The sequence below is a fragment of the Nilaparvata lugens genome, chromosome 1 (assembly GCF_014356525.2).
Source record: "Nilaparvata lugens isolate BPH chromosome 1, ASM1435652v1, whole genome shotgun sequence".
Taxonomy (NCBI): Eukaryota; Metazoa; Arthropoda; class Insecta; order Hemiptera; family Delphacidae; genus Nilaparvata; species Nilaparvata lugens.
Window position 1 is genome coordinate 31,804,679 of NC_052504.1, and position 14,590 is coordinate 31,819,268.

General features: G+C 34.5%; 1 protein-coding gene across 4 annotated transcripts in view; it reads right to left on the reverse strand.

The window, feature by feature from the left end:
- Positions 1 to 14,590, reverse strand: part of LOC111057382 (regulator of nonsense transcripts 3B) — a 54,352-nt gene that overhangs the window by 22,316 nt on the left and 17,446 nt on the right. For all 4 annotated transcript variants that reach the window (XM_039425712.1, XM_039425725.1, XM_039425720.1 and 1 more), the window contains exons 3-7: positions 9,042 to 9,220; positions 5,822 to 6,035; positions 4,417 to 4,617; positions 3,762 to 3,943; positions 980 to 1,068 (exon numbers count right to left, since the gene is read on the reverse strand). In XM_039425712.1, the coding sequence (XP_039281646.1) occupies positions 980 to 1,068; positions 3,762 to 3,943; positions 4,417 to 4,617; positions 5,822 to 6,035; positions 9,042 to 9,220 (865 nt within the window). The remainder of the gene's footprint in view (positions 1 to 979; positions 1,069 to 3,761; positions 3,944 to 4,416; positions 4,618 to 5,821; positions 6,036 to 9,041; positions 9,221 to 14,590) is intronic.

The following is a 14,590-nucleotide window of genomic DNA, read 5'->3' on the forward strand; positions in this document are numbered from 1 at the left end:
TTGCAAGAGCGATAAATAAGCATTACGCGCGAATTACATACAAAATTTTTTCTACAACTGACCAAACCTGTTAAATTACTTATATCGGCGGAGTTAATAATAATTCGTCTTCACTGATATCCATCATGGCTGCATAGTGCAGAACCGGTACAATTACCGACTTTTTAGGTTAAGATCTGACCTACTTTTGGCGAGCTGCTTACCATCAGCTGATTAGCGAGCGTAAAGAAACTCTTCTGCGCATGCGCGAATGATTAGCGAGCGTAAAGAAAATCTACTGCGCATGCGCACATGGTTAGCGAGCGAAAAAGTAGATTCTCCTCAGAAATAAGCTGTTTTACGAGGAGAATCGAGTGTGTAAATTCTTTTTTTACGCGCAGTTGTAGAAAAAATGTATTTGTTTTTTAGATTAATTTCCAAGGTTTTTGCAGATGAATTAAGGCATTTGGAAGCTGTTTTCCGGCCAGGAAAGCCGAGACGACTATGTCGCTGCACACTTCAGTCTGCTAGCGCTACCTGGTAGCGGATCCGAATCCGCCGGTAGGATTCATAATCATACTCGCACTTTCCATTACCCACGCACAAGCAAAAAATTAATATGGCATCAACCGCAACAAAAAAAAATAGGTTTTTAGTAGCCTACAAACAGGTGTACATATTATTATCCTAAGCCGTAAGAGTTCTAGTAAAAGTCTCATTGTATTTTTTATATATGTATAGTGAGTTAGGAAAAATCAAATTCGCTCATTAGTCTCAAGAATAGATAGTAATGTAATTTACTGAAAATAATAGATGTGTGATTAGTAGGATAAATAAAAAAGTTATAGAGTACTGTGATCAATAAATCACAGTTTTTAGATGAATAACTCACACACATTAAAATCTCTACAACAATAACCATACAATTAGGTGTAAATTATAGAATATGTTAAAAATATATTTTTACAACCATAAGAATGAAAAATTCTACTTCACTCACTTTTCATCAGGTCGTTTTTTATTGAAAGTAGGATGACTATTCTCTTTGTCCTTCAGCTTGTCTTTACCAGCAGCATTTCCATGAAGGACCTGCAAGTGAACAGACACAGAACAAAAAATAAATAGCACAGCAACATTAAATAAATAAATCAAAATTGATTGATTTTTTGAAGGGATCTTTACAAGTGGGCATGGCTCTAAAAATAATTTCACTTGACTGATGAAGGTTGAAAAGGGATAGTTTAAGGAATAAACCAATGCCACATCCCTTGTAATTTAAGAAGTAACTTGTCATATTTTCGTATCAATATTAATTTGGTGGTGATTTATTTGGATTTCCAACATATCAATTGATCAAGCTTGAAAACATGAATTGAGATTGTCATCCACGTTTATGTGGTTGACAATTTCAAACACTTTTATGTGGTGACAGCTACTATAAAAGTGGTTGACAATTTCAATTTTGTGTTTTCATTATGGAAAAGTACTACATCACATACAACGCAACTGTAATGATCAAGCTTGCTTGAAATAGGCAACTGTTTATCGACTGAAATTGATAGTAATGTTAACATTATTTGTGGATTTAGTGCGCTCGATTCGCCACTATCAAATAACTAAAACTCAGTTGTAGAGCAGTCTTTTGAGAAAGTTCGCTGAATCACGCCACTAAATCACGCCACATACAACTATTGGATTGATAGCAGTGTAAATTTATTTTGTGTAAATTTATTTATTGTTCAGCTACTTAATTGGTCTGGTTTCCCAGTTTAATTAAGATCAATAATATCTGATTGATTTTGATGAGCTCCCATTGTGCACAAAAGCTGAACAACATACAGTTTCAGCAGAATGCTTAATCATTTAAAGTACACAAATGAGTCTCACTGAAATGAAACAAAGCATCATTGCTCTGTTGTGTACTGTCCAATAATTATTTTTTCCCAGCTTCATTGGGTTCAGAACACTATATTTTAGAGCTTTCAACGAAGCTAACGGTTCCTTATAAGGATAATTTTTAAATATTAAACTATACGATATATTTTTCTTCAAATCTTCATCTCTTGACACATTTGAAAAACAAAAATGTTTTGATTCAGAATTTGAATTAACATTCAAAGCACTTTTGCGCTGTAGTTTTATTTATTTATTTATTTATTAGAACAGTCACAAACACGATATTTGGAAAGAGAAACAGGCAATTGCCCAAAACTTCTTCAATTCCTTGATTTTGGCACATAAATAGTCCAAAGTGAGGTTAAGTTTAAAATTTCTGTTTTCACCAAAGATTAACACTCGGAGAATACGTATTCAAGATATGACTGATGAATTTTGAATTTCGAAGGGTTGATAAGAGCCGGAAATAACACTAAACAATCCAAAAGTTTCAATAATATTGAAATAAACTTGAAAATTTTGAGCAGAAAAATTAAAACTACTATCACTGCAACTATCAGCTGATTTTTTTTTTGTTTTCATCTTAGTAAGTATCAGTGCTAGTGATATATTTTCGACTATTCTGTGAGAAGGCAGCTTTGGATGGGGCTTTCAATCCAATTAATTGAACTGGCTATTTGAAATTTTCTTACATTTCAATAATCCAATTTCAATAGAGGAAAAGACAATGATGAGGTGACAGTCAAGAACCAAACCTGAGACCGTAAGTCCACAGGCAATTTCCGCTACTGAGTTACTTGAGACTAGGACGGAATAGGAACGCACTACAGCGTTGACCGAAAAGAAACGAAGGTTGAAAACAATCTTTGAATTTAATAAACTGAAAGGTGTATTGAATTTAATCAACTGAAAGGTGTATTGAATTTAATCAACTGAAAGGTGTATTGAATTTAATCAACTGAAAGATGTATTGAATTTAATCAACTGAGAGGTGTAAGACTATATTAAATCACCTCCTCTATCTTGAATTCTATTCGAGTTTAGAGATAAAAGAAATGTGGAGGTTCTCCACATATAGACCCAATTAGGTAGGCTACTCTATTCAATCAACACTAGCAAAGTATGATGCAGAAGGGTGCCAGTATTAAAACTGTATTCACATATTATTTGGAGAATATGTTCTTGAAACATCATTCTGAAATTGCTGAATGCATACTCAAGTAGTTCATATTTCAATTATTTTCATAATGTACCTAGGTCATGTTTCAAGTGACCAAACAATTGTAGTAATAAGTCAGAAATGTTTTAATGCATTCAAACAATGAATAGCATTACACTCGAATATCAAATTTTCAGTTTTAATAATAAAAATAACTATAGCCTGTTGCTTTTATCTCCAACTTCTTCTACTCTATTCCTTTACCTCATTTTCATATTCTATTATAAAATCATTCATGTTTGTGAAATTTGGGAGAAGAGCAGTTTTGGTCTGAGCCTGTTGCTCTCTTCCAGTCATTGCTATATGATTTTTTATTGTGTTGATAGATGAAATAAAATAAATGTTCTCATTTTGAACTGGATTTTCAGCTTTATCCGAATTATGAAAAAAGTGGAAATTAGTTCAGCAATCATTGTACAACAAGATTTCAGTTATCAATTGATAGCTAGACATCAATCTTTAGAGACAAAAAAAATTGTTTATAGTTTGAACAGGAACCTATGTGAGCAAGGTGATATTTGGAGTGAGTTTCACTATGAGTAGCCTAATAATTATTACAAATGCTAACATAAACCTGATATGTCATGAAAAGGAATTTATTTATGAGGATTAAATCCACATAACGAAAAATATCAAGTAACCAACATTTAAAAAAAAAATTACTAACCTTAACAATGGGAGGCGTTTCCTCGTCTTTCTTAGCAGCTTTCTTGAATTCATCTTTCGCTTTTTTACGTTCAATATCTTTTTTGCGCTTCTCTTCTCTCAGACGCCGCCTTTCTTGATATTTATTATGCAGAAATTCTAAAAGTGGCGTGGTACTGACTTTGGTGGCTTCACTTGTATCCACTAAGAAAAAGTAAGGCAAAGAATAAGGAAACAGTAAAAGGCAAAACTAAGCATTTTATTAAGATTGAACTCATAAAAATTATATGCAGTGTTTCCCATTCAAGGAATATTTTCATAAAAGATGTAGAATCAGTGTATCTATTGACCCAATCAGCCATTGATCTCATACGTGAGTGAAATTTATATTGATGTTGTTTTCCATGACGAAACAGTTTATAATAACTGATGTATTCTAGACACCGTGTTTCCACGTGGAAGTAAGTTACACAACGTGGATTAACAACAAAGTTAATGGAATCAATATAATACTAAAATAACATAATTCTATCAAAAATTCAAAAGATTTCATGTGGTACAATAAAAAAATTCGTATTTCATTCATGGCGATGATAATTAATATCTGGTACAAGCTTGAAATATATCAGGTTTGAGAATTTAATGTTAGATACAAACATAAAAAATCATTATCTCACCATTGGTTTCAAAGAAATGTTGCTTAGCGTTATTATTGGCGGAAGACATTTCTTGAGCTTCAATCTCCAGTTTCTCCAAGAACGAGACATAGAATGGATCAGTTTCCAATGTGCCGCTCTTCGAATCCTTCTTCTTATTCGGCCTTTGTTTGGGAATCCGTTGGAAAGGAGCAAACTCAACGACAGCTGGATATTCAATACCTACGAACACAGCGAGACTCTATCTATTAGAAGGTTTGTCCAATCAATTTGAAAATATGAGCTATAATTCATATTAGTTGCGTTTTGTTGCAGTAGTCAGGTCTGTGAAATTCGTTCACCAGTCAAAACGGAATGAGCTATAATTCATATTAGTTGCGTTTTGTTGCAGTAGTCAGGTCTGTGAAATTCGTTCACCAGTCAAAACGGTTCAGCGAAACGGATAAGGTAGACTCAGCGTAACTTATTCATAGACAACATGCCTTAACAAATAGAATGAAATATAATAAATTTCTTAAATAATTATGTATTAGTAACTAGCAGGAAACCCGTGCTCCGCAAGAATCTATTTTAAAATTTGACAAATTGAAAACTTGACGTAATTAAATCTTGAAAATTGAAAATAGGCCTATAACCATCCTCGGTTAATTTAGAATTTATATGCAAAATGTTAAGTTAATCAGTCCAGTAGTTCAGACGTGATGATGCGTCAAACATAATTTTCCAATCCCATATGTGAATAAGCCAGTTTTTTCCTTTATTATAGTATAGATGAACAACAAATGTTCCTTGAAATATTAAAAAGTGTATTTCATTGGAATCAAGAGCTTTCTATTTTAATAAAATCGGGACCACTTATCAGAATACTCCATATTTACACCTAGAGTTTTGGATTTTCAATAAGCAATCCTGACAATAATAGTGTCAGAAACGTAGGCTGATAAGAGTTATTACAAAATTAGAAACATTTTAAAGAGTACACTGTTGTGATTGCAGCACAATAACGACTACGGTATCGTGAAGACATATAAAATGGCAACATCTATGTCATCTATAAAATTTTATCTATGAGTTGAATGTAGAATAATATTTAGAGGAAATGTGTCAGAGTATATGTAAGACACAAATGTAGAATTATTATCTCACATGGATGATAGGATAAGTAGATATAAAAATACGAGTAGAGTGTTTTCTCAGATAAAGGATATTGAAATACATCAATTTTATGGACCGCTTTAAATATCTAAGAAAAACGGCGAACTGAATTGGTACATTAAATCAAGGGTGAATATTATCAAAATTAGCTTTAGTATCAACAAAGACGTAATTTTCAGAACGAAGAATTGAATTGATACATTAAATCAAGGGTGAACAGAGAATTAAATTGGTACATTAAAATCAAGGGTGAATATCATATAATTATTACCTTTATTATCAACAAAGACGTAGTTGTCAAACTTTTGCGTGAAAATAAAAATGTCTTGTTGATTGACAAAGTTTAGATAAGCCCTGCAGAAGTTGTTTGGGGCCAACGAGTTGTCCGCTTGTACAAAGTACATGAAATCGACTGGTGGCAGCGGCTCCACTTGCTGCAGAAATTCTTCCTCAGTCATAGAAGGGGGAAGGCGGCGAACCACAACCTGCACAACGAATTAACTTCGTTTCAAGTGAAAAATAAACACGAACACAAATAGCTAATGTTATGATTAAGATATTGAACACTACCTAATACGAAAGACCCCATTTCAAATTGATTTAGAAAAACAAAATGGTATGCATGATCTCCCAGTATCAAGCATCTTATGTTTCTTGAAATACGAATATTACAAGTGTTTCTTGAACCTTGGAATTAGAAAATAGAATATATGCTATTGTAACAGTGTAAGATCTTACAACAGCTTTGAATGAATCCTAATGTTGCTAGGTGTAGTCTGTAATGTGGATGAAGGACACATTGAACATTTTTGTGATCTTTAGTATTTTGGCAAACAGTGGTTCAAAAATACTGCTATACCAGAGGAATTAGATATACTCAATTAAAATTAATAATAATCATGATTGAAGAAGTTTTCAAAATCCAAAAATGTTAAAATTATGTGATTTTTTCGTTTAAACCAATAAATATTTCAGTCATATAGGCCTATTATAAAAGGTGCGCCAGAGAACTTACTTATTTGAAAAAAATTCCCGTGCGTTAAATTGGTCGTGTAGAGGGACAGGAGGGCGCGCATCTGGAAGGGAAAGTTCCCAAGTTTATCCTCCCTCAAGTAAATAGTCATTATGCTCTAGTCTAGAGAGCAGCGGGCCTTCGCAGTTGAGAGGTTCTTTTCTAATGGTCGATCACCTTCCGCGCTCGATTTCAAATTCCTCCCCACAGACTGATTCCTGGCCATAATTCGATTCTGTCGTCAGTTAACTCATTTCAGGAGTGTGGAAGTGTCGCTAAACCCAGAAATGGACTTCAACGAACCATCAGAACTCCAGAAAATGTCGAAAGAGTGAGGCAGTCAGTTGTGCGTTCTCCCCGGCGTTCGGCTCGCAAACTCGTAGCTGCTATGGCAATTTCTAATTCCACAGTTCGACGAATTTTCCATGAAGACCTCCAATTTCATCCCTATAAATTGGATGTTATTCAAGAATTGACTGAACACGATTTTGTTGCCCGTCAAAATGCATGTGATATGCTGATTGACAACATGCCTGAAGACGCGGTCATTTTTTTCAGTGACAAGGCTCATTTTCACATGCGTTTCCTCAATGCGATTTTTTTATAGGGTTATTTGAAATCTGTGGTTAGTCGATCGACCACGGACCATAACACACCTCAAGAACAACATTCGCGACGCCATTGCCAACATACCGATTGATATACTGCAACGAAATTCCAAAAATCGACTTCATCAGTGTATGCGCAATGGAGGTCGCCATTGGTCTGATGTCATTTTCAAGACAGCATGGAAAGAAAATTGGGATATTGCATTCTCATATAAGAAAAGATCCTCATATAAGAATGATGACTCACGAATTCAGGCATCAGAGATGAGTTTTCTGCGCAGCATTCAGGGATACTCAAGACGAGACCACATAAGAAATGAAACAATTCAAAGTGCAACCCCTAACAGAAATCATAAAAAAATACAGATTGAAGTGGACAAATTACCTACGTCGTATGCCACAAACTCGTCTTCCACTACAAGCTTGGAAGTGTTGTAGTTGGATGGGAAAAGAGACGTCAGAAGACCGAGGAAGCGGTGGACACCGGAACAGGCTTTACAAGCCTAGTCCATGATGGATGATGATGATGATGATGATGAGAAAAGATTAAAACAATATCTAAAGTACTTTTGTTTTCATTGACCTTTCAAATAAGTAAGTTTCTCTAGCGCACCTTGTATTACTCGTACTTATAAGCAACAACTGCTAGGATCAGTTAATACAATGATTAACTTAAATATAGAGTTTATAATGAATCAGAATGGGTTCTACTAGAGGGTACTACTGTGTTCTAGAGGGTTAAAAATTTTTAGTGGTTTAAACATTTTGAATTACTAGTAATAGTAATGCCAAAATGAAGGAAAGTTGAACTGAAATGTTTCGTATTTGGTTGATTGAAGGAGATTTTTGAAGTTATAAGTGGTTGAAGTTTTGTAGAATTTTTATCTAAAAATGTTCCATTGTTCTAAGTAACGGAAGTATAAGTATAAGGTACCTATGCAACAAAACTTAAAACAAATTAAGGTGAGATGAGAAAGATGATGTTCACATAATTTGTAGAGATTATTCATTCTACTCAAGTATGGACGTATTCTACAACATATCTGTATCTAGTGTGAATTAGAAAACAAATTGTAAATTTAATTAGATTTTAAAATCATTCGATTTTTTACGATATCATTGCAATATTCACTTTCCTTGTTCTATTAACATAGGTAAGGAAAGTATTGCTTTCCAAAAAAATTAAGGTACCCTAATTTTAAGTTTTCTATACGTTTCAATGTCCCCTGAGTCAAAAAAATATTTTTTTTAATAGTAAGGCCTTTGTAATATTTGTAAAAATTGCATCCAGATGAACTTTTATACTATTACATAATGTGTTGAAAAAGATAGCATAGCTATCGAGAATTCCTGCATAATGTAAGTTTCTAAGTGTTTTTAAACTATATATTATGTGTCGTGTCCTGTTTAAACTACTATACATAATGATATTGGACTAGCTGAGCTGCTTAGAGGTTGGAAAAGGAAGAAGGCGATAAGTAGCAACCTGCAATCAAACGCCCCAAACCCAAATATGACGAAGACATTGATTTATTATCTTCATTGTAATTCGTCATTAATATTAACAAAATTGAATAGATATTTTAGATACAAGGGATGAAATAATCGAGAATACTATTATAGTCGATGCTCTAGCTAGATTGTAGAATAATATATTTTTCAACCCACTTTATACAGCTTGAATAAATTTATATTCAAGTTTCTTTCATACAAATTCAGAAATCCCTTGGAATAAAACGAAAATATTGATTTAATAACCTAATTAAGATGAAGAGAGAATGCTCTTGCTTATAAACTGAGCTTCAAGTTTAAGAAGTGCACAATCATTAGTAACAGCTTGATACATCTGTATAATAATAATCGACCATTACCTTTGTAGGTGGTTTGAACAGCTTCCCTTTCTTTTTGGAAGCATCTGTTGATTTACCATCTTTGGATTTTGTTTTTGAGTCCTTATCGCCTGTCTTAGATTGAACTTCCTTCACTTTTGTTTCACCTTGTTCACCTTTGCTTTTTGGTGAATCCATTTTCTTTGCAGCTTCTTCAATGCCTGGAAACGAGAGTTATCAATAGGATGTTCGGTTCTATTATTTCAATAAGAGTAAAATATACAATATTTATTTTCAACTTTTTTGCAGAAATAATATGAACTCTACGAAGAAAATGTTTGTTACTATTATCTAATTTTATGAGAATAGACAGTCTTGAACGAGCGTTCTTAAGCCTCCAGTGAAAGTTCCCTTACAAGATAAGATATAAATTTATTCAACACAGTTAATCATATGTAATACAATAAACAGTTGAACATCGTCATAGAGATACAATTAATACAATGCGCTTATACTTGTATTTATACAATAATTTGTAAGTGCTAATATACAACTTCTAAGTGCCAATATCTACTAGCTATCACAGAAATCTATAACTCTGTAGTAGGCCTTCTCAGCAAGAAAGCTGTATAAACTACTTTTGAAAATGCTTATCGACTTAGATTTCAGCTCTGCAGGCAATTTGTTGTATAATTTAGAACCAATATAAGAAGGTCTCATACAGTTTCAACCTATGCTGTCTCAAAGCTATTGTTTCTACTTCTGGTGTTATGATTGTGTACTTCTGCATTCGTGACCAGTTTCGAGATATGTTTATGGGTGAAAATTAATAACTTGTATATGTAAATAGAAGGTAAGGTGAGAACATTCAAAGAAACAAATGCCTCTTTACAAGAGTCATTATACTTAAGACCAGCCATGTATCGTACAGCTCTCTTTTGCAGTTTAAAAATCCTTTGGAAATGAAAATTTATTTATTTATTTATGAAAAACATGGAAGCATACAGGATTTCTCCCAAAAATTGCTTCCATAACAACACAATTACAATAGTTCATTATACATAGTAAGAGTACAGAAAAGAAGAATATTGAAAAATTACAATGAAAGAAGAGGAAAAATAATAAAAAAAAAATGAACAAAAAAAAACAGAATCAGTACTAATCATACCCTTGAGGACTAGTACAAAAGTGGATTAAAAAAAACATACAACATCAACTCAACAGACAAGAGACACATTAAAACACTCGACAGTAACACTCGCAGAAGTCGCCTACAACCCCTACGGAAGCGACTGTAACTGAATGACAGGTCAAGATGATCCGAGAAGCAATTGAAAATGAATGATGATCTATATATGGGAAAATCAGCGGTGCCTCCCCACAACTCTATACCATAAGCAACATGGGAGTAACAAGGAACAACTCTGATCAAAGATAAGAAATGTATACGTATTTTCCTCCCTGATATGTCTGGCAGAATGCACATTAGCGTGCGGACGTGGAGAGCCGATATCATGTGGCAGCTATGGCTATGGCGTAGCTCTGTTCTCATTTTAATTGGTTCCATCTCTTTCTACTAGTATTAGTGGATCATGGTTGATAGTCCACATACCGGATAAACCGCTACAAAATCGGCGAGCACTTTTCCACATCCAAGGACGAGCGGTATCGAATCACTAATACCAATCAATAAAACCCCCATACATTTTTGCCCCCCCCCAGGCAATTTGGTTAAATGGCACCTCTGGCGACTGCTTGCACAAAGGTGAATTGAAGATCCACTTTTTATATTAGATTAGATTTTTTTAGTTAGTCTACTAATAACCACTGATAATCCAAAAATAAATAAGCTTTTGTTGGAAATAATTCAAACCATTGAAACTGGAAGTTGGGCATCAAAGTCAAATTATCAAATTTCTAACAATAATAGAAGTGCAGGCTCAGGTTAATTATGACGAAATTCACGATCAGGTAGCGCTAGCAGGCTGAAGAGTGCAACGCCTTAGTCATCTCTGCTAACCTGACAAACTATCTCTACTTCTTGTGCCCTTGATTTTTATTTAAATTCTTCCAAATTTCTTGGAAAAAGAATAATGATACATCAGGTGCTATATACCTTCTCGAAGAATGGTGGAATAAAAGCAACTGAGTATATGCATGTAATTTTAGTGGCACGAACGCACGAGCCCTTTCTACGAACTCTCTATGTGCCTGTCTGTCTTCCTCTTCCTTAAATTTCTTCTCATAGAACTCTCTCCACACCTCTAAATTTCATCTACGTTCACTTTCAGATGATTCTTGCTATCTTTAATGCTCCTCACTCTCCTTCCATATTTACCTCTCAGGTGACGAATAAGTTTCCAGAAATTTATGTTGTCATGTCTAAGTTCTTCTTCAATTTTCCACCAAACTCTTCCCAGCTCGATTTCTTTGCTTTTGCTACCAGATTTTTACAAGCATTTCTTTTCCGCTCATAGACTGCTCTGTCATCGAGATCTTTTGTCCTTTTCCATTTTTTCCAGGCCATTTTCTTCTCAGCTACTGCCTCTTTGATCTGTTGGCTCCACCACTTGGTACTTTTTACACCCTCCTTGACTGTTTTCACTCCACATACCTCTCTACTGGAGTCTATTATTGCAGCTTTCAATCTATTGAAAAAGGAACAGGATGAAGCAATGGGAAGTATACTTTTTGAAGATGTAGAGATGGAAGTCAGAAAGATGAGAAATAGAAAGGCTGTAGGAAAGGATGCTACAGTACCTGAAATGGTGAAAGCAGGAGGACGAACACTAATATGTGAAATAACCAAGCTCTTCCAAGTTGTGTGGCAGCTAGAGAGGATTCCATCCGATTGGAGAATAAATATCCTGATCCCAATTCACAAAAAGGAGACTCTTCACAATGTGAGAATTACAGAGCTATTTGTTTGATTAATGTGATTGCCAAGTTATATTCATCTGTCCTGAAGGTAGACTCAGAACTCATGTTGAGAATGAATTAGATGAGGAGCAAGCCGGTTTTCGACCAGACAGGCAAACACAAGACCTGATTTTCTCACTGAGGACAATATTGGAGAAGTGGATAAGTAAAGGTAAGACAGCATACCTGGCTTTCCTCGATTTACAGGCAGCTTTCGATGAAGTACCAAGAGTACAAATATGGAGGGCTCTTGAGTGTAGAGAAACGCCCCAGAAACTTATGCAGGCCATCAAATCCACGTTCGAAGAAATACAAGGAGTTGTGAGAATCAATGGTAAGACGTCGGCTCCATTCCTCATAGAAAAGGGAGTGAGGGAAGGAGACAGCTTATCCCCACTCCTGTTTATAATATTCATGGATGAAGTGATAAAAATATGCAGAAGAAGAACAGGGAGGTCAACTTTAGGCATGAGAAACCTCAGGCCAGTTCAGTGTCAGGTTTTTCCATACGCTGATGACATAGTCCTCATAACAGATTCGGCTGAAAAGATGCAAACGGCGGTTGCAGAATGGATGAAACACTCAAGGAAAGAGGCATGCATGTTAATAGAGTGAAGAGCCAAGTCATGATGGTAAGGAGAACTGAACAGGTGGAGGAAATCGAAATTGAGTGCGATGGCCAACTATTAAAGCAGACTGACAACTACCAGTACTTGGGCACAAAAATGAACTGCACTGCCAAGCTGCAAGGAGTTAGACAAAGGACTCAAAAAGCTATGCAGGCATACTATTCACTCAGTAGAAGCATTTTTGGAAAGGCTGAGGTGAGTAGGAGAGTAAAATCAAAAGTTTATGTTTCAATCATTGAGCCCATCCTATAGTATGGAAGTGAAAGTTGGACAGTCAGTAAAAAAGAGAAAAGCCAAATAAATGCGGTCCAAATGAAATGTCTCCGAAGAATAGTTGGGAAAACAAGACGAGACAGAGTAAGAAATGACCGCATAGAAGAATTGCAAATCAAAGCGATTGAAACAACAATTAATGAACGAATACTCTCCTGGTATGGACATCTCCTGAGGATGGACGAAAACAGAAAGCCTCGCCAATACATGGAGGCCAGGGCACAAGGCAGACGACCGACAGAAAGACCACGGGTGACATGGGAGGCAACTGTTTCACGGATAGCAGCAGAAAGAGGCAAGACCGTGAATCAGTTGAAGAGAATGACCACGGATTGATTGATTGATTGAGTACTTTATTTATGTAGATTACAATATATACTGGCTTATACACTTATATACAATAGCTTACAATACAGCAAAATTATAGATGAATTTACATAATATAGACTAAGAAAATAATTATTGAACTGTATATGATATGAAAAAGCAGTTTGTAATATAATAACTATAGATAATAATCATATTGTTATGCATCTACATAAATTGGCGGAGCTTTGGACATATCAATGTCCATTCTTCGGAAAGAATATTAAAAAATATCCTCCCCACTAACTCTCTACCAAAACGTTAATTTCGTTATTTAAACTAAGGATTTATTTATTAATGGAAATATTGTAAAAGTTTTAATCAATATGAATATTAAAGAGAAAAAAACAGAAAATTGATAGAGTAAAATAATTATATAGGTAGATAAGATCAAATAATTGATTAATAAAATGAAGTAGGCTGAAAGTAGATCAGGGTTATCAACTTTCAGTAATATACAGCATTATGCAGTGGATAATTGAAATAACATGAGTTTATATAATATATATATATATATATATACGTTTTTGTGCCTGTTGTGGGTCCAGTAAAATTTCAACTCTTATGTAGTTCCCCGGGACCCCCCATTTTAAATTTGATCAGATAGTCACAAAATAAAACTATTATGTTATACCTGAAGAACTTGAATTGCTGAATGGTTATATTCCACTCAATTTATGATATATTCATCCATAATTAATCTAGATCCTTGTGAAGTTATTCACCTCATGATGGTCCTTTCTAACCTCCAAAGTGCTTATATAATTCTGCTATATAAAATCTACTCCTATGTTGGGTCTTGAGTGATTTGGCGCCAACATTGGAGTTGCATGCAAATTTTACTCCTCAAGAAGGTCCTTCAATATTATAATTGCTGCATGAAATGTGCTCCTATGTTTGGTCCGCTGAGCTGTGTTGCCAATTCTCATATATAGTAAATAAATTCCACTCCTCATGAAGGTCCATCAAACGTTGCCATACTTCGTCTTTGTAATAATGATTCGAGATTTGTTTGAATCAACCAGCAACCGGCTCCGTGAACTTGTATTGCACATAACTCAAAACATTCTGTAGAGCATTGTCAATAGACTAAGATTTTCATGTTGTCAGAATATGTAAAGGAAAAAAATTGTACAAGCACCGTTTTTTTATGCATTTAAAGTTGATTAATAAAGTTGATTTATTTATTTATTTGAGGTTGCATAATAAGTCAAGCATGCTCAATAAATGTAGAAATCTAGGAGATTACCCTGAAAACCCCAATGAGCTGTATCAGTTGAAAGGGAATTACCGAATTAAGAGCCATTTGCACAGTCAAAGCTTAAACTGAATTTAATCAGCTGGTGGCTTAAACTCAAAATGTAACACATTATAACAAACAAGACTTGATATGGATTTAATCCA